The 24,887-nt window shown below is 48.0% G+C and overlaps 2 protein-coding genes across 3 annotated transcripts in view; both read right to left on the bottom strand.

Moving 5' to 3' along the window:
* The window catches only part of grm8a (glutamate receptor, metabotropic 8a), a 93,516-nt gene extending 83,761 nt beyond the window's left edge, over positions 1 to 9,755 (bottom strand). For both annotated transcript variants that reach the window (XM_086102767.1, XM_086102766.1), the window contains exons 1-2: positions 9,281 to 9,755; positions 4,757 to 5,510 (exon numbers count right to left, since the gene is read on the bottom strand). In XM_086102767.1, coding sequence (XP_085958893.1) covers positions 4,757 to 5,293 — 537 coding nt within the window. In that variant the 5' untranslated portion in view covers positions 5,294 to 5,510; positions 9,281 to 9,755. The remainder of the gene's footprint in view (positions 1 to 4,756; positions 5,511 to 9,280) is intronic.
* A 1,187-nt stretch (positions 9,756 to 10,942) lies between these two features.
* On the bottom strand, positions 10,943 to 18,100 carry znf800b (zinc finger protein 800b). The gene is made up of 10 exons (XM_086103760.1): positions 18,006 to 18,100; positions 16,895 to 17,165; positions 16,717 to 16,812; positions 15,803 to 15,946; positions 15,491 to 15,662; positions 15,228 to 15,408; positions 14,985 to 15,147; positions 14,279 to 14,640; positions 13,104 to 14,192; positions 10,943 to 12,426 (listed from the first exon to the last, which is right to left on the bottom strand). Exons 1-10 carry the CDS (start codon positions 18,057 to 18,059, stop codon positions 12,325 to 12,327), a joined length of 2,634 nt encoding a protein of 877 aa, XP_085959886.1. The 5' UTR covers positions 18,060 to 18,100; the 3' UTR covers positions 10,943 to 12,324.
* Between the last annotated feature and the right edge of the window lie 6,787 nt (positions 18,101 to 24,887).

Here is a 24,887-nt window from a genome sequence, read left to right as displayed (position 1 = left end):
ACTCCCATAAAATAACGGAGTAACAAACTTACTTGATTACTTTCAACGACCCCCTCCCTTCCCCCAAGCATGACAAATTTACAGTTACAGCATTTCATGGAGGCTTTTATTAAGTGAAGAAAAAACGAATTGGCTAAGGCTAATTGCAAGCAAGGATGTGATATTTATTTTGTTGGTCCTATTTTGGAAAGAACCCTTTCTCTCATGAGATGCCATCCCAAAGCTCCATTCTTCTCTTATCTGGCCTAATTTTTCTTTTAAGGAAGAAGAACAGATTCTTTGAACTATTTGGGGTGTTCTCGATTCAACTTCCCTTGTCATCACACACGTTGCTTGAAAGAGAAGGCACACTTATGGCGAGCACTCTTCCCCATCCCGAATATTAAAAATGCATTTAAATCCTTTTTTTTTCCCGAAACTCTATCCCTTTCTTTCTCTCACTCACTTCCCGCCTTCATCCCAGTCAGAAATAATCCATGAGCCGTCTGCCTTTGATCCATTTTAGATCTGCGCTTTTAAAAAGGTATCAAACACGACCCGACAACCGAGCGACAGTTTGGACTTGGGGTGGCGGGGGGGTGGGGGGGGGTCCCCCGAGTGGCGTCCTCCCCCGCGCGGCCCCGCGGCGCCGCGTTGAACTTCTCACCGACGCGCTCACTCCGTCACCTGTGCTCGGTAATGCTTGATGCTAGATTAATTAGCCGTCTGTAGCGCCGTGTTAGCATGAAGCTCGCCAGGCTTTAGCAAAGCAAAATTAGGTTGTGCGGTCTTTTTTTTTCCGTGGAGTTTGACAGTGAACTCACATCTCAAGGTAAGGCAAAAAAAAAAAAAAAACAACAAATGACAGCATCAAATCAGCTGAGGCCATATTCACATTAGCGGTTGAACACGTTAGCATGTTGTTCATGCCCCACTGCCCTACAAGCAGAAACATCGTGACACTCCTCTCGGCTGCGAATGCCACATTCAACAGCCGCTCCGTTGTCTTATTGCAAACCTTTCTATAGCAAGTGTCAGTCTCGCGCCACATGTCGCACGCCTTCGCTAGCTAGGCGGACAGACCGGCGACCCGAATGGTTTTGCTAGGTGTGACACACCTCGCGCGTAAGACAACTTTTTTACAAAAAGGCCACAGAGTCAAAAGTTGTCCTCGGAAGGAATAAAAAGCACTTCCTGCCCTATGCCGTAAACACAACAATTCAATTAAAGCCGGTGGGGGGGGGGGGGGGGGGGGTGCGCGCACGCTCAGGTAATTGTACACATTAACGCTCGCGCAGTCAGCAGTTTGCCTCCGCGTAAACGTAATGATCTCCTGTTTCTCATCAGAGAACTTGATTAAACTTTCATTTAGTGAGTGTGCATGTGCGGGTATGTGTGTGTGTGCGCGCGCAAGTGCAAAATGTACTGCTAACAGATCTGCTGAGTTCACTGCTGCGTTTTTTTTTTTTTTTGTGGACCAAGTTTCACCCAGTATGAACATTCTTATCTACTGCAACGAACGCTTCGTCGGTATTCGCGCGAAAACGCCAAGTCGAACCAATTTAGACGTTACCCACTTGCCTTGATTCAATGAATCACGCCAAGGCCCGGAAAAAAAGCGGCGACGCGTTATTGCTGAAGGACGATTAGGTGTGGCGCACCATCGGCGACCGATTTATATACGGGTGCCGTGACGAAGAAATCGATCGTTACGCAACGGAGGAGGTCAGATTAACTCATTTTTTGTTTTTGTTTTTTTTGTCCACTTGGTGACCTGCACAATTGAACTCTAAAAAATATCTGAGGGTTAGGGTGGATGTGGTTGCAAAAGTGTGCACACCCGCTATAATTAGGGAGATTGTGGCGTTCCAAATTAACCAAGTCGGGAGTCGGCGCACGCCAGCCACCCTTTCAAGTGCCTCTGATTGACTACAAGTAAAGTTTCGATGTTCTAGGAGGCTGTTCCTTACTTTTTTTTTTTTGGCTTTCTAAGGGAATAAAATAGCTCTGTTTTCCCCCATGAAATGCTGGGGAAAAAACTTTGATTGGCCTCAATTTTACATAAGTTATTTCAGTTTAAAAATAAATTACAAAAACGATGTTCTTGATTTAATTCACGCCACAATTCTAATTGTAACTGAGAAGCTAAGCTGTGTCCATTATGAAGGTTTCGTGAAAAACAACAGACCTCAAAGAGGAAATTACACTGAAAGAAATACATTTTGTACTCAGCGCAATCTCCAAATTTCCCGGAAGAACATCACTCCACGTGCCTCCTTTTCAAAACGCTTTCCAGCTTAAAGCGCATACGGCAGTCACGCGGCAGGGATACGGACGGGCGCAGATGAATTCCTCGGAGCGCGGGCGGCGCTCAATTCCCCCCCGACAGACGGCGAAGGGAGCAGACGGCCGACTTACGGAAGCGATCGGAAAGATTGACATCGTATGTTCGTCACGCGCTGAGAGGAGACGCAAGCCGACGCGGCGGGGTGGGGGGCGCGAGCGGGGAAGGCCGTGGGAAAGACTCCCCCCACTCGGGACATTTTGCGCAACATCCTCTGTAAGGATGTTCTTTACAATAAATAACAAAAAATCAGATGGTCACAATTGATCCGTAAGCCACAGTAATGTTCGTCTATCGCCACAGAGGATAAAGAATATATGTCTGTGCATATATTAATGGTCTTAAAAATCTATGACAGTCTTATCGCAAAGCACCGCTTTAAATGAATGAATGGGAAGCAGCTTTAATATCAAACCCTCGACTGGAGCGATTTAAATTTGACATTCTTCATACTCATCTATATATGTATATGCTTCCTAATCCTTAGCTTCTTTTTTAATGTTTAGATTGTTACATAAAAATCTGCCCAGTTGACATGTTTCAAAGCTTTGTGAATCATTTCCAAAAAGTCAAAACGCTGCCGTCGGTAGCTTTGCTAACCCCCGCCCCCCTCGCCGCCATCGCCGCCTCTGCCCCTGTGAGGATTATTGTTGAATTTCATCTTAATATACCCAGTGTCATCACCAATGACTTGACACTGCATGCTTCCCGCTGATAAGGGTAATCTTCAGAGAAGAGGAAAGACGACAAAACATTCACGATAAGCGGGCTCGGCGGACACAGATAGTCGCAAGTTAATCCGAGTTTGCGTCCAAAGACCGAAACCTCGACGACATTGTCGCGTCTCGAAGAATAAATCGTTCATAAGAGCACTCGACTCTCGGTATGCAACGCAGATACCGATAGCAAACCACGGATGCGATCAAACGAGCGTCTCTCATCGCCTTCAAAAGGAAACTTGGTGGCGCTTTCCTGCAATGCGCTTTGGAGACGGCGAGGCGCCGCATTTCACGCAGCCGCCATCGAGATATTGCAAGTATGTTTTTCGCTGAAGGATTTAGACAACAATCTGTTGTTTGGAATCACATCGGTCGACGACTTTCACATGAAGCCGCACGCCGGGATTTTTGGACCCCTTTGGGGTCGAGTGGGCGTCGAGCTGCGAGTGGCGCCGTCAGATAAGCCCCTTTGAAAATAAACGTGTGTTTCTCATGTCCTACATACGTATTTTCAGACCGCCACTCATTCAGAGGCCAATGCCTTACAGAGAGCGATAGAATCTTGTGAGTCGATAAATACCAAGCGCCATCGGCCTTGCATTTTGATACAATCACTGAAAGACTCGGGGCCTCCCACGCACACGCTGTTGGACACACACGGTGGCGGGGGGCGGAGGCGGGTCTTCTCATCAAACAATGCAACATGCACACATGTACATATGCTCGCAAACAAGGCCGTAAATCGTATTAGGCAAATGCGCGCCAGGCGGCGTGGAGTCGTCTTCCGCTGGCTTATTGTGACAGATCACCCCCCCCCCCCCCGGCTTAAAACGCGCTCGGCGTTTAATATGCAAATCTCGGCGGCCGAAAGCGCCAGATAGTTGTTTCGCGAGGGTGATAGCGGTTGGAAGAACGCACGGGGGCGCAGCGCTAGCAAAGAAATTTCAGGCGGGGTAGGGACGAGCTTATTCAATGATGGCGACCATTCATCTCAACGCGCATCCCAGTTACCAGACAGCCTCGCGCTTGACCTCCACAATTGACATCGGTGTCCTCACGATGTCGGGGGGGGGGTCGTCCTTGCAAAAAAGCTCTCTCAGCAAGCACAGGACAAACAAAAACAAACCGCTGCTCAATTAGGTCCACTCAACAACGCCCACAAAGGGATGCCCACATTCTCACAAACTGTTACAAGAGGCTGTTGACACATTTCGACCGTAATTGAGTGAATATTTGGTCGCCATTTTGGTTTTTTGGGTGGAGGTGGCGGGGGCGGCGGGGGCACACCTACAATGCGGCAGAATAACCCGAGCATCTGACAGTTCCTGGCCAAGAAGAACTTCCAGTGGCAGAGAAGGTCTAGTCCTGAATATGTTCTAGTCCTGAGTATTGTCCAACACATTCAGTACAAAAAACAAGCAAGCGTATAAACAAGCAAAAATTAGCCACAAAAAATAAACAACATTCGAGAGCTCCTTTGAAAAAGGAAAAAGCCAAGAGAGGATACGAGACAAAATGAGCAATCCGATTTAAACTGTCAGTATGCTAAAATAAAACAAGCGCTGGCCACTCATCACAAAATTCTTACTTCTCACTCAATTATTAATCAGAAGACCGCTGACTGAGAGCCTTCAATCAACCCGACATTCAAAGTTCGAACTGTCCGTCATGTCGTCACGGATTAAAAACTCAAACGAGCAGAGATTGCTCTTACCTTAAAGAGGCGCAGGATGTTGGCCACCATGATGGACACGGAACTGGCCGCCGCGCCGATCACGCCCACGATTTTATCCGGCTTGGTGAAGATGGGCGGGTCGCCGTTGGCGCAGCGCACATCCGAGCCGTCCCTCTCGATCAGGGCTTGCACGAAGGTCAGCGACTGCTCCAGAGCGTACGTGTCCCTGGAGCAAGTATCCAAGATCCGCGCCCCCAGCGTGATGTTGGGCAGCAACTCGGGGTCCTTGTTGATCAGGTCGATGGCAAACATCATGGCCTCCAGGCGGTGGATGCCCTTCTCTTTCTTGAGGTCCCCGCAAGGCGTGCCGCGGTCGCCCCGCGAGTGTACCGGGAACAAGCCGCCCAAGATGATGTCACCGTCCAGTCGGACGGAGTGGGCGTACTCCGGCGCGGCCTGGGGGTCGACGGGGAGTCGCTGCGGCCGGGCGACGGGAAGGAGGCAAGCGGATGACATGGCCAGCAAGACAAAGACGACCGGTTTGAACCGGGGCTGAGGGTTCGATCGAGGCTCCATTTTTGGGAGGGGGAACTCAAAAGGGTAATGTATTCCAATAGTAAGCGGGCTTCTACTGGTTGACGAGGGAGGGCGGGAGGAGCCGAGGGGTGAAGCTAGCTGAGCCCCATGAGCGAGTCATCTTCCAATCTAGATTGGGGAAGGGTGGGAGTGATGGCTGGCGGTTTCAAATCATCTATTTCGGGAGTCCATCCACTGGTCACATGTTCAGTCGAGCCTGGTGGAGACACAGAAGAACAGAGTCTTAATGCTGGGAGAGATTCCTACTCGGACCTCCTGAGGTCTGACCGACCACCAACTTTGTGGTTGTGAGCCACAGTTTCACATTCTCGCCGAGAAATTTCTCCTCTCGTGGCAAATTGCCGCTAAATTGCAGTGGGATCGGGACGGATCCCTGATGCAACTTGCAATCTTCCATGAGTAGTTCACACCTCCCGTTTGCCGATAAATACCCTAAGAAGGTGGCAAAGCTCGACTTAAACCAAAATGAAGTTCCTCAACTCAATCATAGTTCCTTGGCAGTGAGATGGGGCCAGAGTAACATTTTTTTTCAATGAATAGTGACGTATTGGGGCTCAGCAATGATTGATGTGAGTGATGACGATAAATTTCAAGTCAGTGATCAGATGCGAGCGGATTTATGCGATCAAACGTGACGGAAATTTGCACGACGACTCTTTTCCCACTCCGCTTTTGTTTGTTGCGGCCCAACACACCTGTATGTGTGTCAAGAGCTCCAAGGCCTGACAAAGGTCCATCGGCACACACAAATCCGCCGGCGAGAAATCGCGCGTTTCCAAATCTGGGTCTTCCATTTTGTAATTAAGAAACCGCCAAAAAGTCAGATTAGCTCCAGACACGCGCTTGTGAGGTTGAGGATTACGACAGATGGCGTTGCACCTGTTCAATCCAAGAAAATGAAAAAAAAAATCGATTTAACGCGGGTTCCCATTGGCAGCCGCTGCTCACGAAGAAAAAAAAAAGGAGCTCGCACCTCCGTCCCAGCGTGGAAGTCATATCTGGCATGGCGCCGCCGTGGCGAGGTTGTGTCTGGCGCCGAAAAATTGCTTGTGACAAAGCGGCTGGCTGCGACATGACACGAGTGCTAATATGCTTTCATGAGCCCAAGCCCGAGGGAGTATTTTTATTTTGTTTGTTTGGGTTTTTTTTTTTTACAGCCCCAATCCACAATTGCTGACTTTATTTATTTATGGTCTAAAGGTGGGCCGCCATTCCCGTTTTAAGTGTTTCGCTCACTGCCTTCACTGGTCTCAAAACACAGCTGGCGATTAATATTTGTTTGAAAGCATCGTTGCCCTGCTAGATCGCGGTTCAAAACGGCGGCTTTTTGAAGGGATTGTCTTTTACGCGTTGGGTAATGGCGACATCTTCAGAGAAGTTTTTTCGCTAATCCCGAATTAAATGCCACCAAAGGCCACTTGCTTTGTTATGACATCATTTCCTCCTATTCAGGGCACCCTTTACGATTGTCCCCTTTCACCTCAATCGCGACACGCTCGGGCTTTTATGGGCCGCCGAGAAGACGCTGATTAGCAACCTAATTAACTTTGTAGCTGCGGGAACAACAGCCAAGAGGAATAAAAAAAGTTTTACGAGTAAAAGAAATGGCTGTTTTGCCGTTACTGCCCACAGACAGCGAAATAATAAATGCCAGTTGTATCGCCCCTTCTTCGCCCCTCCGAATGCTGCCAATGCTAAGCTAATTAGCCGCTTTCTGTAGCTTGATTAGAAATGCGGCATTCATCTCAGAGCCGAGAAAATTTTTTTATTTTTGGTGTCAAAACGATGTTTCCTTGATTCCGAGATGCCACAAGACGTGGCATCCTGAATACACAAGGCTGTGGCCGTACTTAACGAAACTCCTCACCTCGAGTCAACATAGTTGCTTGGGCGCACGGGTTGGGGAATCCCTTAGCCGAGTGACTACTCCTTCGATTTTTTTTTTTCTTTGGTTTGATACAACGGTGTAAGAACGCTGGCGATTGGACACGAAACTTTGTCACATCCTCGGGCCAATCCGACGTGGGAGGCTTGATTTCATCTGGAGAAAACGCAACTCTGCCCAATTGCGTCTCGAGGGCCCCCCTAATAGGTTTAAGACTCCAGTCGCGGCATGAATATCTTCCCTCTCCCGCTCTCTCTTTGTGGATCCAGCTCTAATTCAATTGTGTCCCAATTAATTCATCACTTCCTCGCCTCTAAATGGAATTAGGTCAAAGCCACGCTAGTCCGTCGGCGGAGGCAAGCGGCCCGCGATGATGACGGAGAAGCCGCCACGATGGAGGTTGGCCCGATCTGCTAGCGCAGTGCAATTTATTCATTTTATTTTTTTTAGCTCGTGCGCGAATATTGTTGACGCAACACTTCCTTCGCGGCGTGGAGCGACGATTGGGAATGTGAAAGTTTCTCTTTTCGGATGAATGCGTTTGGATGAAAAATTTGGTGTGTCCAGTTTGGGATGAACCCAATTGGATTTTTCATCAGGCAATTCTAATCCTGATCGAAACATTTTAGCTTTTCGCGTCCTTTAATAACTCCCAATTTCTTGTCAAGTGTAGATTTGCCAATGTGCTCTCCTTTAGAGGTAAAAAAAAACAAAAAAAAACCTCACACCAAAAAACAGGAGTGCGTGACTGACTCATCCTTCCTCTTCATCGGACTGGCAGCGATGCGTTTTGGCTCACTTGTCCTTCCACTCTACCTTGTCCCCTTTCATTCCCGCCGCGATCTCCTCGACATCCCGACCCCCCTTCCCTCATTTTTTTTTTTTTATACACTCCCCCCCCCCCCATCCCCATGCACCCCTTGCCTCCGCCTCTCCACCATCGCTCCATCACACTTGTGCAGGCCGCCATTCGTCTCCGGGGAACTCGCTGCTCTTTTCAGGAAGTGACAAGTCCTAACCCAACCAGTGCGCCCGTACCGCCTCCCCCCCCCCCCCACCCCTTCTCTCTCGCCCCGACATTCCCTCAATCACAATAGGTGTTACTCGTGCGAATCAAAAAAATGTTTTCTAGTTTCAGGGAGGGCATTTAGAGTCATAACTCGTTTCGTCTTACTTAAAAACACATTAACTCATTCAGTACCAACCAATTGTGGACCAAGTCTGAAAAGACGTTTAAAAACGTCTTTGGGAGTGAATGAGTTAAAATAACAAATCCACGGTGCTTATTTAAAGTGCCTTCCTATGCAATGGACTAGTCCATCTTATTCTACATGTGCAGATTTGGATTCGGTAGCATAGATGCCAGGCGCGGGCGGAAGTGGAAAAGGAATTCTCAAATTTTGCCAAATGCTTTCAACCCGATTGGGACATTCAATGTGCAACTATTGTCGTCGTTGCGCTGCTGTCAGTGCCAGCTGACGAGGATGCGGTCGAGATGAAAGTGAAGAGTGACACCAGTGGCACTTGTCATCACAACATATTGAACCAATCAAACGAGTAGACTCTTAATTATTTATAGGAAAAGCGTTCATGATCAAATGATATAAAGAACTGGGGAAATGCATTTTTATGAAACTTTTTTGGGGGTCGATAAATGCTGGTTTGAGCACCCAAATGATGAACTACCCCCAACCTTATGATACATTTCATCAGGAAGCTTTGACAAAACAATAATGCAAGTCAGCAGCATTCATCCCAAAACGGGGGGGGGGGGGGTGATATGATGAAAAATGTAAAAAAACACTCGCCCACAAGCTCATTATACAGCTCATAGAGGGGTCTTCAACTAGCTCGGCATGCAACCTCATTAGATGAGACAGTGCCATCCACCGTGAAAGCTGAGGAAACACCACTGCAATATTTCCTTTGAGGTGGATGCTTTATGGTGGGGGGGCTTGTTACCCACGCACGACACAAAAGGATGGGAAATGTTGCAGAACGTCACTGGTGGAATGTGGAAAGGGGAGGGGGGCAACGTAAATAAGAATAGCTTTTTTAAAAAATCGTGAAGAAGAAAATACCTTGAAGTCTTCAGAGAGTGAAAGATTAGGGGTGCCTCCTCCCCGAGTGGCGAGTGGATCTCGAGTCTTCTCCCGTGCGGGGCGTCCTCCACCGGGGGGCGGGGGGGGGGGGGGAACAAAAAACAAAAAATGTAGCAGTCCTCCTCCAGTAGAATATCCTTCTCGATAATTTTAAAACGTGAAAAAAATATGGAACCTTCCCCGATCCACTCCCTCCACAAAAAAAAAATATCCCGGGAGTGAAGACGTCAAAGTGGGGGTAAATGTTGATAAAAGTGCCCTGGCTCGTGTTTACAGGTGAATATTAAAGCGCAAACAAACGCGTCGGTGGGACGAGAGTAGCAGCAGTCTCAATCAAGCGAACCCCCGAAAATACGTGCGCGGGCACGAGAAGGTAGAGGCAGAGCGCGGGCGCGCGCGCGACAGGGAGAGAAAGTCAGACCAACGTCACGACAATAATCACAAAACACCTGCATTCGACACCCCCCCCCCCCCCCCCCTCCACTCCAACAACGCAACGCGGTACGTTAACGGCTGGGCTCCTAATTGCGGCGCACGAACGTCAATCAAGTTAAATGCAAAGCGATATCGATCAGGATTGATTAAGCAGTAAACTGGACAATGGATTGCAATATTACACGGTCGCGTCAATATGTCATCAGAATCCGTCCAATTGATTGCGTCAACTTGTGTCAATTTTTCGACTACGCCCATTGATTAACATTAGCACCGCCCACCGCGAGAAACACAGAAGCGTCATGGATCCTGTTGCGGGAGTGGAATTAAAATAAATGAAGCGCATCCCATCTGCGCTGTAATAACAATTTGATCAGCCGCGAGGAACGCGATCGGAGGACTCCCACGGGGGCTCGCTCGTGTGTTGATTGGAGGGTTGGGGGCGCGGGGGACGCTTGAGCGGGGCGGAGTGCAACATGTCCTATTTGATGGCTGGGAGTCCGCTGCGGCGATTGGAGGGAGAGACATGGAGCAATGGCGCCATCTTTAGGTCATATGGTGACATTGCAGTGAGTCCGATCATATTTGTTTCATTAATTTTGCGCGTTTTTTAAGCCTTGCACGCCCCCCCCCCCCCCCTGTATCTCGTTATAGACACTAAAACAAGTTGGACAAACTCAAAATTTCAAGGCATCAAGCCAGTGAATTTAATCTTAAACATTAAGTTTTGCTGTTGTAAAAATTGCTATTAATGTCAATTATATTTTAATGTTCCAACTCACCATCAGTCCCAAAGCATTTTATTTATACATATAAATATATTTATTTAAGCGAGTGGGGATTTTCTCATCAAAAGTAAGTGTCTGAGTGTCCTTGTGCAACCATCCATTTAAAAATGTTTTGAGTCCATCCAATTCCACACTTTGCCGCACAACGTCTACACAAAAGAATATTAAAACTTGACTTCAAAACGAATTCCTTGCATCACGCTTGGCGACATCAGACAAATGATTTGACTACACACACAAAAAAAAGTCGTATCATCAAATAGGAAATGACACGGGAAACGAGAAAATGTAAATGTGGGCAAAAGCAATCGCAGACACGCTAAATGAAATCCGTCTGTGAAAGACAAACAAACATGATGGATGTGGGCTTTGTCACTGATATCTGTTGCGCGACAAAAAAGTCAGCCAAAAGTCCCCCTTAAAAGTTTACACGTTTATTTGTGTGTGGTTTGTACATTCTGATCCCATTTGAAAAAGTAGCTAATTCCAGATGGCAACATGGAAAAAAAATAAAGTCTCCGGCATACCTCGAGTGTTTTCGCTCTAAAACGCTCAGACTGGTCAGACATATTTGACGTCAACTATTGTGACTATTTCATCTAATAACACATCCACAGAGGAAGAATAATTTATACATTTCCACCTTTCCCATAGCACTCGTGTGTCTCTTCTGTTGTATAAAAATAAAGTTTCAGGCCTTTATTCCATTTCCGGGCTTTTTCTGTGTGAACGTTATTTACATTTGGTCTTCATCTCGCCAGTGTTTCGCAGACTACCTGAGCACTAAATGAAACACTTTTCAAAGCAACTTCTCGGTTAAAGCTACTAAATCAGTAAAGGTAGACATTTAAGGACTCAAATGCAAAATCAAAAAGTCACGTCCTCCATCTGGAGGGAGGTCTGAACAAATTTTGGGAGTTTTCTGTCCTGGATCACATTTTGGAATTCAACCTTTAGATCACGAGAATTTATTTTGAACTCAAACGTTCCGGATAATCAAACAATGTGGCTCGCGCTGACCATTCAAGTGTAAGGAAATACATCTATCTATATACATATATTCTTTATATTATTTCTGAAGTAAGATTGTAGGGTTTGGAATTGGTGATTTGTCCACCAAAACGTGTGTGTGTGTGTGGGGGGGGGGGGGGGGGGGGGGGCAGCTCTTCATCGACATCCATCAATCGTTCTCCGTGATTTCAAACGCGCCCAATAGTTTTCATGGGTGGCAGCACCATCTGCTGGACAGTTTTGGCACGACAGGCTGCTTTCTTCTGCAGTTCCACTCCATTGCTCCCAAATAAATTGGATATCTTCTGGGGGGGGTTAAAAAAAATTGTTGGAACTTCGTTCTTCACTTCTTGTTTGTTTCCTTCATCTGTCCACTTTTTGAATCAACTTTCCGAAAGCGAAGCATTGTGCCAGCCGGGGAGGAGACGGAAAGTGGGAGGAAATGCGGAGGGGGGGGGGCATGAGACAAAAGAGCTCAATTTCGCATCGACATAAAAGAAGGAAACAGCTGGTAAACGTTTCGTTTCAGCTCTTCACGGGATCCGTATTCGACATACGTGGGGGGTCGGGGGGGACAGTTACAAACGCACCTTTGAAAACACTAATTCAAGTATGCACTCTGGCTTTTTGTGTGGTGAATGTTGCGGCCGTGGGGGGCCGAGGGGAGGGGGTGCAGGCGAAGTGGGTGTGTGGCGGGGGGGGGGGGGTATAAAGGGAAAATTTGGAGGAGGGGGTGAAGTACGGGCAAAGTGTGCCAAGAGAGTTCTTACACTGCGTTTTGTTCTTTTTTCACCACACGAGCGACTTGGAGCGCGTGCTGACACCTTTCCTCCTGCTGGCCGCCGCCGTCGCTGCGTTGCGGTGACTTCGCTTGTGAGACTCCAAGTACAACTGAGGACAAAAAAAAAAAAAAAAATAGTTTCAATGAGCCTCCCGCATATACCAATAATAAAATGAAACATTGAGCGCATCAAAAGCATATGTTGACCTACGGAAGGATTTGTGGGACTCAGTAGAGAAAGTTTGGACATCCCTGGTGTAAACTATTGAAAATAAAAAACAATTAATTTGTTGGGGGGGGGGGGGGTTCACTATCTCCTTTATGTAATGTTACGTCATAAGGAAACTCGTTTGTTTTTGGCCGAATAGTGTGAAGCAGTGTTCTGGTAAACGGGCTCCCTCCAGTGGTAAAAGATAGAATTACCGATGTAAACATTCAAGTCGTCTTTTTTTGTGGTCATCCAGCATTGTTTTTTTTGTTTGTTTTTTTAAAAACACAGTTCAATTCATTTTAATCTGCAGTTAATAAAAAAATGCATACATATTTTAGTCACATTTTTATGGAAGCTTTTGCTGCAATCATTTTTACATTAATCATTAAGTAAGAATTGAAAGTTTTTATTTTCCTATAATTAAGAGCGCCCGCTATGACACACCTGGTGAGAATCTATTAATTATTATTACTATTATTTTTGGGGGGGTTTTTTGCTCCAACCCCTCCAAATCAAGTCAGGAAAAAAAAGACAAGTGAGTATTTGAGAGTTGCAATCTCAAGAAGAGTACAGTACCTTCTTTGCGAAGGCGCGCCCACACTGGTCGCAGGCGTGCAAGGAGAAGTTCTTGGTCACTCGGACTTCGGTAGAAGACGATCCGGCGACGCTGCTCTCAGACGGCGCGTCTTGGCGGCGGGTGTGCGGCCCCGAGGCGGACGACGGGTTGCGGTGGTGCGAGTGCTTGTCGCTGCGGCGGGTCATCGGGGGGCTGGCGGGGCGCGGCTGGTGCGCCTGTTGCCTGTCCTGCTTCCGCGTGACGGGCGGGGAGGGGGCGGGAGACGGAGGCGTCGGCTCCTGCGTTTTCCGAGCGGGGGCTGCAGGCGGCGCCGAGGACACCGACGCGGCGCCGTCTTGCTTGCGGGTGATAAGAGGCGGCGGGCAGGGGGAGGGCGCGGGGGCCGCGTGGCGTTTGTCGACTTCCCCCTTGCCGCCGCCGCCGACCGCCTTCTTGGGATTGGCGCTGTTGAGGACGGCCTCGGCGAGCCTCTTGACCGCCCGGCTCTCCAGTTTGGGCATGATCTTAGCCAGGTAGGGCGACGACTTCTTGTGCACCACCGTCACGTGGCGCAGGACGTCGCGCTTGCGCCGCGACTCGTAGCGGCACAGCGGGCAGCGGTAGAACTTGATGAAGATGTCGTTGCCGTCCATGTGCAGCTCGATGTGCTTGGACAGGTTCTGACGCGAGCTGAACTGGCGTTTGCACAGCTTGCAGAAGAGCTGCTTGAAGTCGAAGCCCACCGACAGTTTGCTTTTGGCCGCCTGACTCCCGGTCAAGGTGGCGGCCGCCGCCTTCGGGCTCCACGGGGTCTCCTCCTCCTTCACTTTCAGGGCGGCGGGAACCGCGGGGGCGCTTTTTGTTGAGCCGGTGCTGTGAGCGGGAGACGCGGGCGGGCTTTGGTCCATGTCCTCCTCTTGCTCGTCTTCTGAATGTTCAACCGCTTCCTGTTTGACTTGGATGTTGTTGCTAGGCAACACTCTGCCGCCGCCGCTGTTGTTGTTGGTCGCGTGTGCAGTTTGCGTTGTCGAGGCTGATGTGGTCCCCAACCGGTTGCTTTTGATGCTGTAAATCTTGTGGACAATCCGCATGTGTCTCTTCAACATCAGCTGAGAGACCGAAACAAAGTATTAGATCAGCACAAGTTTTACACGACCATATTTTCTTGGCGTGAAATGCTAAAAAGGCGACGAACCTGTGAGCTGTAGTTCCTCTTGCACAGCGTGCAGCGGCTCGGCGGCTGCGCGGAGGTGCGAGCTTGACTAGGAGGCTTGGCGCGGTTCTGGTTCTGGTTCGGGAGCGCCGCTTTGGCGTTGACGGGGCCGGTCTTTGAGTTGCCGCTTCGCGGCGGCGAGGCGGCGCTGCCCTTCCCGGGAGGGGTGGACTCCAGAGACAGCGGCTGGCCGGGCCGCGAGGCGATGGCGGGGGTGATGGCGTCCCGCCGCAGGCCGCGGTGCACCTCGTCAAAGTGGCGGCGGACGTTGGTTTTGGTGGCGAACACTTTGAGGCACACGGGGCACGACTTGCCGGGGGGTGCGCTCAGAGATTGGGGCCGACCTTCACAATCATTTTTTTTCTAAATTTAAAACTTGTAAATGTGCTTTGGATGGCAAAATGTAGTCACAAATATTCCCTAGTGTCAAATATTCCTTTGCGTAACAATTCTACATTCGACAAACGTGACAAAACTATTTGCACACTATTTAGTCGTAGTAGTATTTAGTAGTGTGTGCGTGCCTGCATGTACACTGTAGATTAAAATCCTCTGCATCATCTTTTCTCTCTTGCGACGCTCTTTGACAAATCGACTTTTCTCAGCTCATTCCCATTTTTTAAAAATGCAGTAGTAGTATTTTTACAAAATGGCCGCATCCCGCTCACTGACTCCGAGCATGACTCACCTTTCACCATAGACAGCAGGCTGGTCGGGACCGTCCGCGTGTCCGTGAATTTACGGAGCTCCTCCAGTTTGGTCTTGTGCATTTTGCGGCAGTGCCGTCGGATGCTGCGGCGCGAGTTGAAGTCCTGGCCGCACAGACAGCACGAGATCGTGACGTCCTCCACCTGGACGGCCCAGAAATTCACCGTCGCGTGTAAACAGACCGTCGCCTGGCCTTCATGCGCGTTGGATGTGCGCCACCTACCCCACTCGTGGATCCCTCGTCCTCCGGTTGCGGCGCTTCTTCTTTGGCCTCCTCCTCTTCCGCGTCCCACTTTTTCCGGCCCTGGCTGTGCGTTGGGCTCTCTGGACCGCGGGGCTGGGCGGTCTGGTTGTTTTCAGCCTCCCCCGTTTCCCCTTCCCATGCGACCGGACTCTCCCTGGCGCTGCGGGGGGGGGGGACGAATGCCAAACGCACTGAGCGCGGTGAGGAAAACGACAGGTCAGTTGGCGCGCCGCCAACGGTACCTGGGCGCTCGTGACGGATAGCGAGCCAATTCCTCCTCGGTGGTGAGGTACTGGTACATGGCCTTGCTGGTGGTCTGGATGGGCTCAAGTCGTACCACGTAGTCCTGTCGGTCCGCTCGGTGGTAGATGATGTCGGTCAAATCCTGAAAGGCCACGCTCTGTCGGTCGTCGCCTGGAGATGACAAAGGGAGTATTGTTTGCTGGCGTTCGGAAAAAAATGACCCTTTTGGGCACCGTGTGACCCGATCACATGATAAACTGTCCACTGTAGTCGCCGTCGACTCCCGACAGGAGCGAAGAGTGAGCACTCACCGTCATACTCGGGCAAACGTGACAGGCAGTAGTACTCTTTGTGCGTGATGAGGTTGGGCAGGCCTCGGAAGAGACTTCGACACACCTTGCACTCAAAGATGGTGTCCACCTCCCTCAGCAGCATGTGCCTAAGCTGGCTGGTGCCTGCGAACGCAAAAGCAGCAGTCCACACAAATCACTCCTTTAGGACTATATAGGGCCCACTAAAGGATGTCGGCCATTTTGTCATTGACTCAGGAATGAACTTTATAGTCCACCATTAAAATTTTTTAAAAATCCCCGATTATGTTGTGTCTTGAGGTTAGTGCTGAACAATTTATCAAATTCAAATCGACATCCCAGTGGAGTCGAATGCAATTTTCCCAAATTGCAAAGGAAGCAATTAAGGGAGATGGGGGAGAAAAAAAAAATCAAATTGTGGCTGAAAAAGTGCATATCTTTTGCATGAAAGGTTGAAGTTCATCTAGGATGCCAAAACATTTATGGATAATACAACAGCTATTGCTTCTTGTAATATATTAATTTATGGCTTCGCTTGTTAAAAAAAAAAAACTACACGGGAAGCGGACCTTGAAGAAAAAAAAAAAACACATATCACATAAATATTAAAGAAAAAAAATATGAACACGATTATTTTTGAAATGGTTCAACCCTGCTTGAGATACAGGTGGCCTGACTTGAGCCATATGATATCGAAATACTCACTGGCATGTATTCCTTATCCTCTGCAAAGAACGAGTCATATTACTGCGGCTCATATGTCCGGTTTATGTCATGACGCCGTGACGGTTTGCTTTTTTTTTTTTAAATCACAAACTGCTATCATTCTTCCACTCGATACTGATTCGGAAGTAAATAAATTAAAAGTTTGACTTTTGAGTTGTTAGGTATGAATGACGGGGTGTGTTCCGAACCTGAACGAAAACATTCAATGATCTGGTGAATCCCCGATTTGGAAGTGTGCAGGGGCTGCTGGAGCACGGGAGGGTCTCCGGGCTCCACGCAGTGACCTTGAAGGAGGCAAAGAACAGCGAGCTTTGTGACTTTGAATTTGGCGCATCCGTCATTTGGGCAAGTTTGGCCGATTGTTACCTGCGTGGTGAGTGCCAGCGGCGGCTTGGTGCAGCCAGTCCTCGGTCTGGCAGCTCTGGTCCCCGGTGTCGGGGACGGAGACCTTGTCGGGCTCTGGGAGCAGAGGGGGGATGGGCTTCCACAGCGGCTTAGCTTGGGCGGAGCAGTCGCCCTTTGCCTGAACGTCCACTGGGGATTCTGGGGGCTTTTGAGCCGCTTCTTCGGTGGGCGCGGGAGTGCACGGCTGGTCAGAGACGCGGTGTGGACTTTGCTCCGCATCTGGTTGAGGCGACTAAACCAACCAGGGGAATTAAAATGACAGGTTTAGAATCACAAACACCTGTGCTAATTTTGGTAGCCTGTTTATTTGTGTTTTGCAATACATGTTAGCACTAAGCTAGCTGTCAGATGATTTTTTTTTAGGGGGGGGGGGGGCTTGGTTGAACATTTTGTCATTATTATTAATATTATTTCATTGTCCTATGTTTATTTTCTCTCTGCTGCTTTGCGTTCGTCGAATGAAGATGTATATGGACACCTAACACTAAATGTGCTAGCCCGTCTATGGTGTTTTGGGTTATGTTCGCCATTGCGGACCGCCGCACTTTACTTACGAATCATAACTTGCCACATTTCATTGGCTGTGTTCTCTGTACAATGGGTTCAATTGAATATTCTCATCTCCAGCTCTTGTGTTCTCAAATGAATTGCGCGTGTGGAATGTCATCGATCATTAGCATCCAGGGGCTAAGTTAGCCTCATGACATACACCCACACACACACACCACAGTAGATTAGTGACTGCGGGCCAATCAATGAGCGTGCGCTTGTGTACGAAATCGGCTGCTCCCACTGATCTCCCCGCCAATTTATCCTCATCTTCCTTCCCTCACTGCCCCTCGTCTATCTCCCTCACTCGGAGCAAGTCCCCGCTGCCCTTGAAAGGGGATAAATGACTCCCACAAAGTGGCACAACATCAGCGCGGCGCAAAGTGGGCCACCTGGACTCTTTACTGAACCGTCAGGGGTCCAGCAAATAACTCACGCGGTGGGCAATTAAATCTATACAAGAACAAGTGGGATTTTCTATGGAGCTTTTGCCGGCTTTAGTCATGTTTTTTTTTTTCTGTACCTCTTGGCGGACAGCGTGAGAGCTCTTCCTCCCGGATGACTTGGTCTTCACCATGGTGCCGAGACGCCACGTACACTGCCTGCGCCTTCACCTGAATCATGAGATATTACACATTAGGTGAGGGCGAGGGGAGGTGGTGAACAACAGCAGAGATGAAAATTAAGTCACTGATGGTGGCGTGGTACACTCGCCTGACTTGTGTGCGGGCAGCGAGGGATTCGCTCCCACCCAGTGACGGTTGTGGACGGCTGCTCGTCTCTATATGTGTTCAGGATGTGGTTCGTCTTCCACCCGAAGTCAGCAGGAATAGGCTCCAGAAACCGCCCCCTCCGTGACCCTGTTCAGGATAAGCGGTGTTGAAAATGGGACGGATGGATGAAAATGTAGTTGAGGACCTGTTGGAATGGTATGATGTTGATCACAATTATGTTTTTCTTGAAATGTAACACATCACATGAGTGTCTGTCATAATGTTTGCAAAAATCAGCCCTAAAATATGTATAAAAATGACAACTCGGGTTCAGATTTTAACACGGAGCTTCTTCACGAGCAGAACCCTGCATGTGAAAATGTACCGATGTCTCCCTCTAGCGGACGTACAATGTCACTGTACTCCTTTATGAGTAAACTAAACGATACTGACTACGCACGTTTAAACGGCATCCAACATTGTGCATCTCCAATATCATGATAACTGGTTGTAAACTAAATTGTAAAAAAAACGCGAAGACCGCCCCCCCAATCCACCATCTGTGTGTGTGCGTCACCGTTAATTATAACATTAAAAATGATGAATCGGCAAGACGAAGGTGATTATAGGGTTTTTTTGGTGACTACTTAACTGAGCGCTAAAACATTAGCATAGTGTACATGCTTATACTATAAATCAAACAGAAAAACAAAATTAATCTGCTTGAATAAACAGTCGTCGTCGGCCATGTTTATAGTTGTAGTTCACACTAAACCCCAACAGAGGGAGACAAAGCTGACATGGAAATGTTTTGTTTTGCCCCCAAATGTGCAAACTTTGGTGGTTTCGTTGCGACTCCAACAGGCAGGACACCTGTTACCCGACAAGAGAAGGAGTCTGGCGAACTGTGCCACACTTTTTTTTCTCCCGTTTACTAAAAATAGCTCAAACAAAGGATGACATAATTGAATTAACTCAGCAGGATTAGAAAACCCAATTTAAACCCACAACTACATGCCAAGGATTCAGGTCAATGTATTGGGCCCCTCTACTCTCGCGGTGTTACAACTGCAACACAAAATTTTAGGAAAATTAAATAAAAGATAGAATGATATTTACATGGTATGAGAGAAACAACAACGTTCTTAGGATTCCATGAGGATGGTTGACTGATGTTGGTGAACCTAAGCAATATTTTTACGGAATTAAAAAAAATAAATTGCAAACCATTTTGGTTGGCGACCTGAGCTTCAAACTTAATTGCTCAACTTTTCGCTCTTCAGTGGAGCAGCGGACGACGTTCAACTGACATACAAAGCCAACTTGTCGCACGCAGCTGCACTGGTGCCAATCCGCTAAATAACTAAGCTAAAAATCAAATAAATTATAAACCCACTTCCGAGGCATTCGACAATCCGTCTCCGGTGTCGGCAAACCGTATCAAAAATCCATCCCCAAGTCTTCCGAGTTTACATAATTGATGAGAAAATACGTGATGCTGCATCCTCGGTGATAATCCGCAGCTTGGTTTAGGAAGGCGAGCGAGACACAAACCCCAAGAGACAGAACGCAAACGGTCAGGGACTCGAGAAGTGATCTGTCGGTGCACCCCGGAGGCAAGGAAGCATCCAGACAGGACTTCCTCTAATGAAGCGGCGCCACACTCTGGAACAATCATATTACAGGACCGCGGGAAGGACGACGTGGCGCTCTAAAAGATGGTCATATAAAGTGTTTTTTTCTTGCTTGTTCTAAGAGGACAGCCGGTAAAAAAACAACAATAAAAAAAAAAAGTTTTTAAATGTCTCTCCAAGTTTTGGGGTGCCGGTGGTCAATTTTCGGTGGTTGAGCAGCCCCAAAAACGGGCGCGAAACGCCTACGGCAATGGATTTAGCCTCAGTTTACAAAACGGAATGTCGGTTTACTTGACCGACACAGCTTCAAATTGCCATAGAAAAGATGCAATCGGTCTACGTCTCGCACATGCTCCGTTTATCTCTCATCTGTTTATACTTGCTCCCCCAACAACACTTGATATACAACCTGTCAACACCGCCTGATAACCAACAGGCACACCTCTCATTTTCATTAAAAGCAAAGACAAATGGGGTTGGGGGGGGGGGGGGGGGAAATAAAGTACTAAATATATTTGCATTATTCTCCACTTGTTGGCATATTTGCATCATGTTCAAGTCCGACCGTGGTGGTCACTAAGATTTTTTTATTCTTTTTTTTTGTAAACCTTTCCTACCATGAATGCAATTCATAGCGTGGAGAAGAAAAAAAAAGTAAGATTTGAAAGGTGAAGCAAAACTAAAACAACCGAGATAATATGGTTACACAAATGTGGACGCCCTCTAAGAACTAAAAATAAAATTAACTGCAATCATTTCATGGCACAGACTTGTCACCAAATCAAGCGATTAAGCGGCAAACAAAGTTGAGTTGCTCCTCTCGTCGGCTTTTTTTTGCCACTGTTGTGCTTGTTATTTTTGTCACTTTTTTTTTTTTTTGCATGACATGTTCCAATTTTTTTTTCGTGCTGTTTTTAGATCCCAAAAAAACAACCGGTAGTTTTACAGGGGGTGTGTAGACTTTTTAGACGTTGAGTTGCTCTCATAGGCTTTTTTTTGCCACTGTTGTGCTTGTTATTTTTGTCACTTTTTTTTTTTTTTACATGATATGTTCCAATTTTTTTTTTTAGATCACAAAAAAACAGCTGGCAGTTTTACAGGGGGTGTGTAGACTTTTTAGATTGTCTGCATCTTTTTTGGAGTGCACTTCCTACTTGAAGTGGTTGAGAAGTTCAGGGCGGGTTGGTTGTTTGGAAGCCAAGGCAAACGTTAGTGGGTTGAAATACGCGAGAGGTAACGCGTCACTGTGGAAGCAGACAAACCCACGCGAGACGCCCCCCCCCCCCCCACCACCACCACCACCCTTTGCCAGCGCATTCCCCGGCGCGTTTCCCCCGTCCATCTCCTTTGGTGGGCCCTAAAAGATCCACGCGTGACCAGCCCACGCCGCGAATGCTCGAGAGGAAGAATGGGTCCGGTCGGCCTGTTCACTTGAGATAACTGGAAACGTGGAGGAGCCGCGTGGCCCGCTTTCGAGCTCTCTTTTCCGGCTTGACGATACTTCCGAAGCCGGAGCGCCGCAGAGTGTCACCGGGCGGGTGATTTGTGCAAAAGCCGCACCGGGCGCGGTGCATACGCCGAGGCCGTGACGCAAAACACAACCGGGCGATTTTTCTTTTTCTTTTTTTTTAATGACATCCCGTGTCGTGGTCGCGCGTCGACCCGCGTTGATCGGATCAGCGGACGCTTTTTGGGATGCATTACTCTTCTTCAACTCAAGGCACATAACAAGTGATGTGCAAATGTCGCGATAGATCGTGTGGGCTTGCGTCGCGGAGAACGTGCAAAGTGAGTCGAGTGGCCTCGCCGTGGTGGCCGCTAGGACGCATGCACTGCCTGATCCGACCAGGGGTGGGGAGGGGGAAGGGGAGGGGGGGGGGGGCAGCCCGAGTGGGACTTAGGAGCGCATTGACGGCCCATAAAGGGGGCCGGCGCGGTGGCTATTGTGCTCCCCCTTTTTTTTGTGTGTGTCCAAGAGTTTCAACTATTTACAAAAGGTTGGCCGGTGCATGGTTGGCGGTTGAGCCAGCTGCGCAAAAAGCGGCGGCGCCGCCGTGGTTGCTTGCGCAGCGGCCGGACTTCCCCACTTTTTGTGCAAACTCTCCCCACTGGTGTTTTTGCGTAAAGAAGCAGCGCGCGGGGTTATTTCCTCTCCCGTTGTCGCTTCGCCTTTTTCCACCCCGATCGCCAAGCCTGCTCAAAATGTCCTTTTTAGTCGCTAAAATGGCGTTCTAGAGCGACAAAACGCGGGTGAGCTCGGCTCGAAATGCACCTTCCGCGCCATGGTAGTGGAGGCCCCCTTCGTAGCGACTGCAGCATGGCAGGGTAGTGCGGCGTAAAGACGAGTTGAGCCGGATAAAAGCACGCACGGGCACCAAGTAAACACGACGGTGACCTCGGCGCTAACGCCACGGAACCACCCCCCAGGCCATCCGGGGCTGGTTTAGCCTCACGACGGCGGTGCTAATGTGCGCCAAAAGCGCCCAGCACCTTTTCCAAGAGGCGGCAGGCAGCCTGGCGCACAGAACCGGTGACCCTTCCATCTTTGCGCGTCCTTCCACCGCACGATCGCGTCGGTTAGCCGCCGCTTCGGGCACCCATTTCGCTTGAAAACACGCCGCCGAGGCCGTGTGCACACCCCGCGGGCTTTAGCGAGGCGTGTTCGGGCTGCCCAAAGCCCCTGGAAGCGTGCTCGCCGCGGCCGGGCAGAAACAAGAGGGCGATGACGCCATTTTCTGCAAAAACAAGCACGCTCGGGAAGCCCGAAGCCGAGAGCGCCGAGAGCCTTCCGTGCATCGCCAAAATCGTCCACGAAACGAGGACTTACCGTGTATCTCCTGGATGAGGGCTGCTAGGGCGGTGTGTCGAAGGGGCTTCGCGAGCCGATGTGGCGGATCCGGAGCGTGTTCGGTGTGGCCGGTTCACTCGTGCCGAGCGAAGTTGCACTGCGTGCCGCTGCCTTTGTGCACCCGGAGGAGGCTCTCGGGCGCCGAGGCTGTCTCTGCGCAAAGGTGCACCCTCTTCCCCCCGTCCCGCTCGGGCTGCCAGACATGCGGGGGTGACAACAGATGAGGATTTGGCGTGAGAGAAAGCAAACATACATGAAAGCACGACGGCGCTTCGTCGCGACGACCCCCTTTGATATCTTTGCAGCTTTAATCCAAAGGCCACACACACGTCTAGCGCCAAAATTTGTGTCGGCCCCCCCCCCCAAAAACGCGCAAGCGAGGCTTTGCGAACACGAACCCCCCCAACGGGACGCAATCAGGGCGCTTTAAACTTCACGTAGAAATGAACCTAACAGTACAGAGAGGCGCAAACTTGTGGCACAACGTGAAATATTGGTCAGGAAAACTTCAGCGACTTGTATTGATAAGAGTTCAGGCCCCCTCTAGTAGACAAATAAAATTCTGTGATAGAATTCCCACACTGTCAGGTAAACGTAACGGATCGGAACCGATTCATTGACTAGTCGACTTGACTACTCCACATGGGCATTTAACACTTAGTCGACTAATTGCATATTCTTTGCGGGTAATTTGTCAGCTCTGACAAAAGTACATCTAGGAGGAGTAGAAATACTAATTCAGTGCCTGAATTTAAATGAAAAATAAATTCTGCGGTAGAATTTCTAACTGGTTGAACAGCCAATCTACTAGTCCACTTTAGAACTCCATATTGACGTTGAACTCATCGCGAATGGATTTTTGACATCTTGTCTTCCAGTCATCCAATTTACAAAAACAAATCGCTCTGTGGAACGGCAAAACTATATTCAATGTAAATGGTGAATTTTTTTTTTTTAAATATGTTTTTTCTTGTCGATGTGCTGGTCATGTACGTCATTGCACGAATGTGGTTTGTGGCACCAAAAAGTAACAAGACGACTGTACCGTTTTTCAAAAACTATCAATGACGCGATTTATCAACTTGGATTGGACTTTCCTCATATTACGGCCGACTTTATTCCAGATTCAACCGATAATTAACATTAGCCAGTGCTCTGTGCGTAAGCAAGTTTCAGGGAGCTATCTACTCAGAAATAACTTCGCCTAATTGGTTTGCAACTTTACTTGATTGAAAATAACGATCTCATCAAAACTTAGCCTCACATGTTGGACATTTAACAGTAAAGTGATAATTTCAGAAAGCACAAACTAACCACAACCTAGTCCAATTTCAGTGCTACCAATTTAAAACGACTCGCTATTTTAGCACGTCTACATAAATGTTGGTTTGTGCTAAAAAAAAAAAAATACTAATATAAAAAAAATAAAAACAACCAACAACTTTACTGACTAAATAGTCGTGTTTAATGTTTATTTATTGTGTTCCTAATTATATTTCACGTGGGAAAAACGTCAACTTTCTGCTGTTTATCTGCAATGCTAACAGTGGCTAGCTGAGCTAAAGCTAATGCTAGTACTGAACTGAGATGCTGGCTTCCAAAACGTTGACCAAGTCACACAAACGTGAAACTAACACCGCAAATAAGAATACTCATTGATGAATGTAAATTATTTGCGTCCTAAAACTGGACCTTAACTAGTCAAAGATTGAACTGGAACGGAGTTTTTTTGTCCAAAATAAAATATGAATCCTCTCATCCAATATGAAAATGAAAAATCGTAATCCCAGACTATATAAAATATATTCTTGTGGTTGCAAAGTCACGAAATAGTGTTTGCCAAACATGTTATGTTACTATTTTTCAGGGACTGTTGGAAAGAATTCACAAAGTAAGTAAAATGTCTGCAAAATTCAAAAATATTTAGACGACAATTACATTTCAATCATTTACCAGCTGGATATTAATAAAAAGTTCAATTTTAAAATTTGGACCGAACTACATGTTTAAAAACAAAAAAAAGACCCCTTCGAGATTAAATGCAAGCGTATTATATTTGAAAGTGAAACACAACTGAACTCTCCAAAGTAGTACTTCATGTAGTTCTTTTACATACCACTAGAGGGAATCTGTGAAACACCGAATCGCTGATTTAGAAATGACCTATTTCTAAACAAAATGTTTTTTGGGGGAAAAAAAACACACACACA

Source organism: Hippocampus guttulatus, chromosome 22 (genome assembly GCF_054856545.1).
Source record: "Hippocampus guttulatus isolate MCC_2025c chromosome 22, RoL_Hgut_1.0, whole genome shotgun sequence".
NCBI lineage: Eukaryota > Metazoa > Chordata > Actinopteri > Syngnathiformes > Syngnathidae > Hippocampus > Hippocampus guttulatus.
This window is presented reverse-complemented; position numbering and strand designations above follow the sequence as displayed.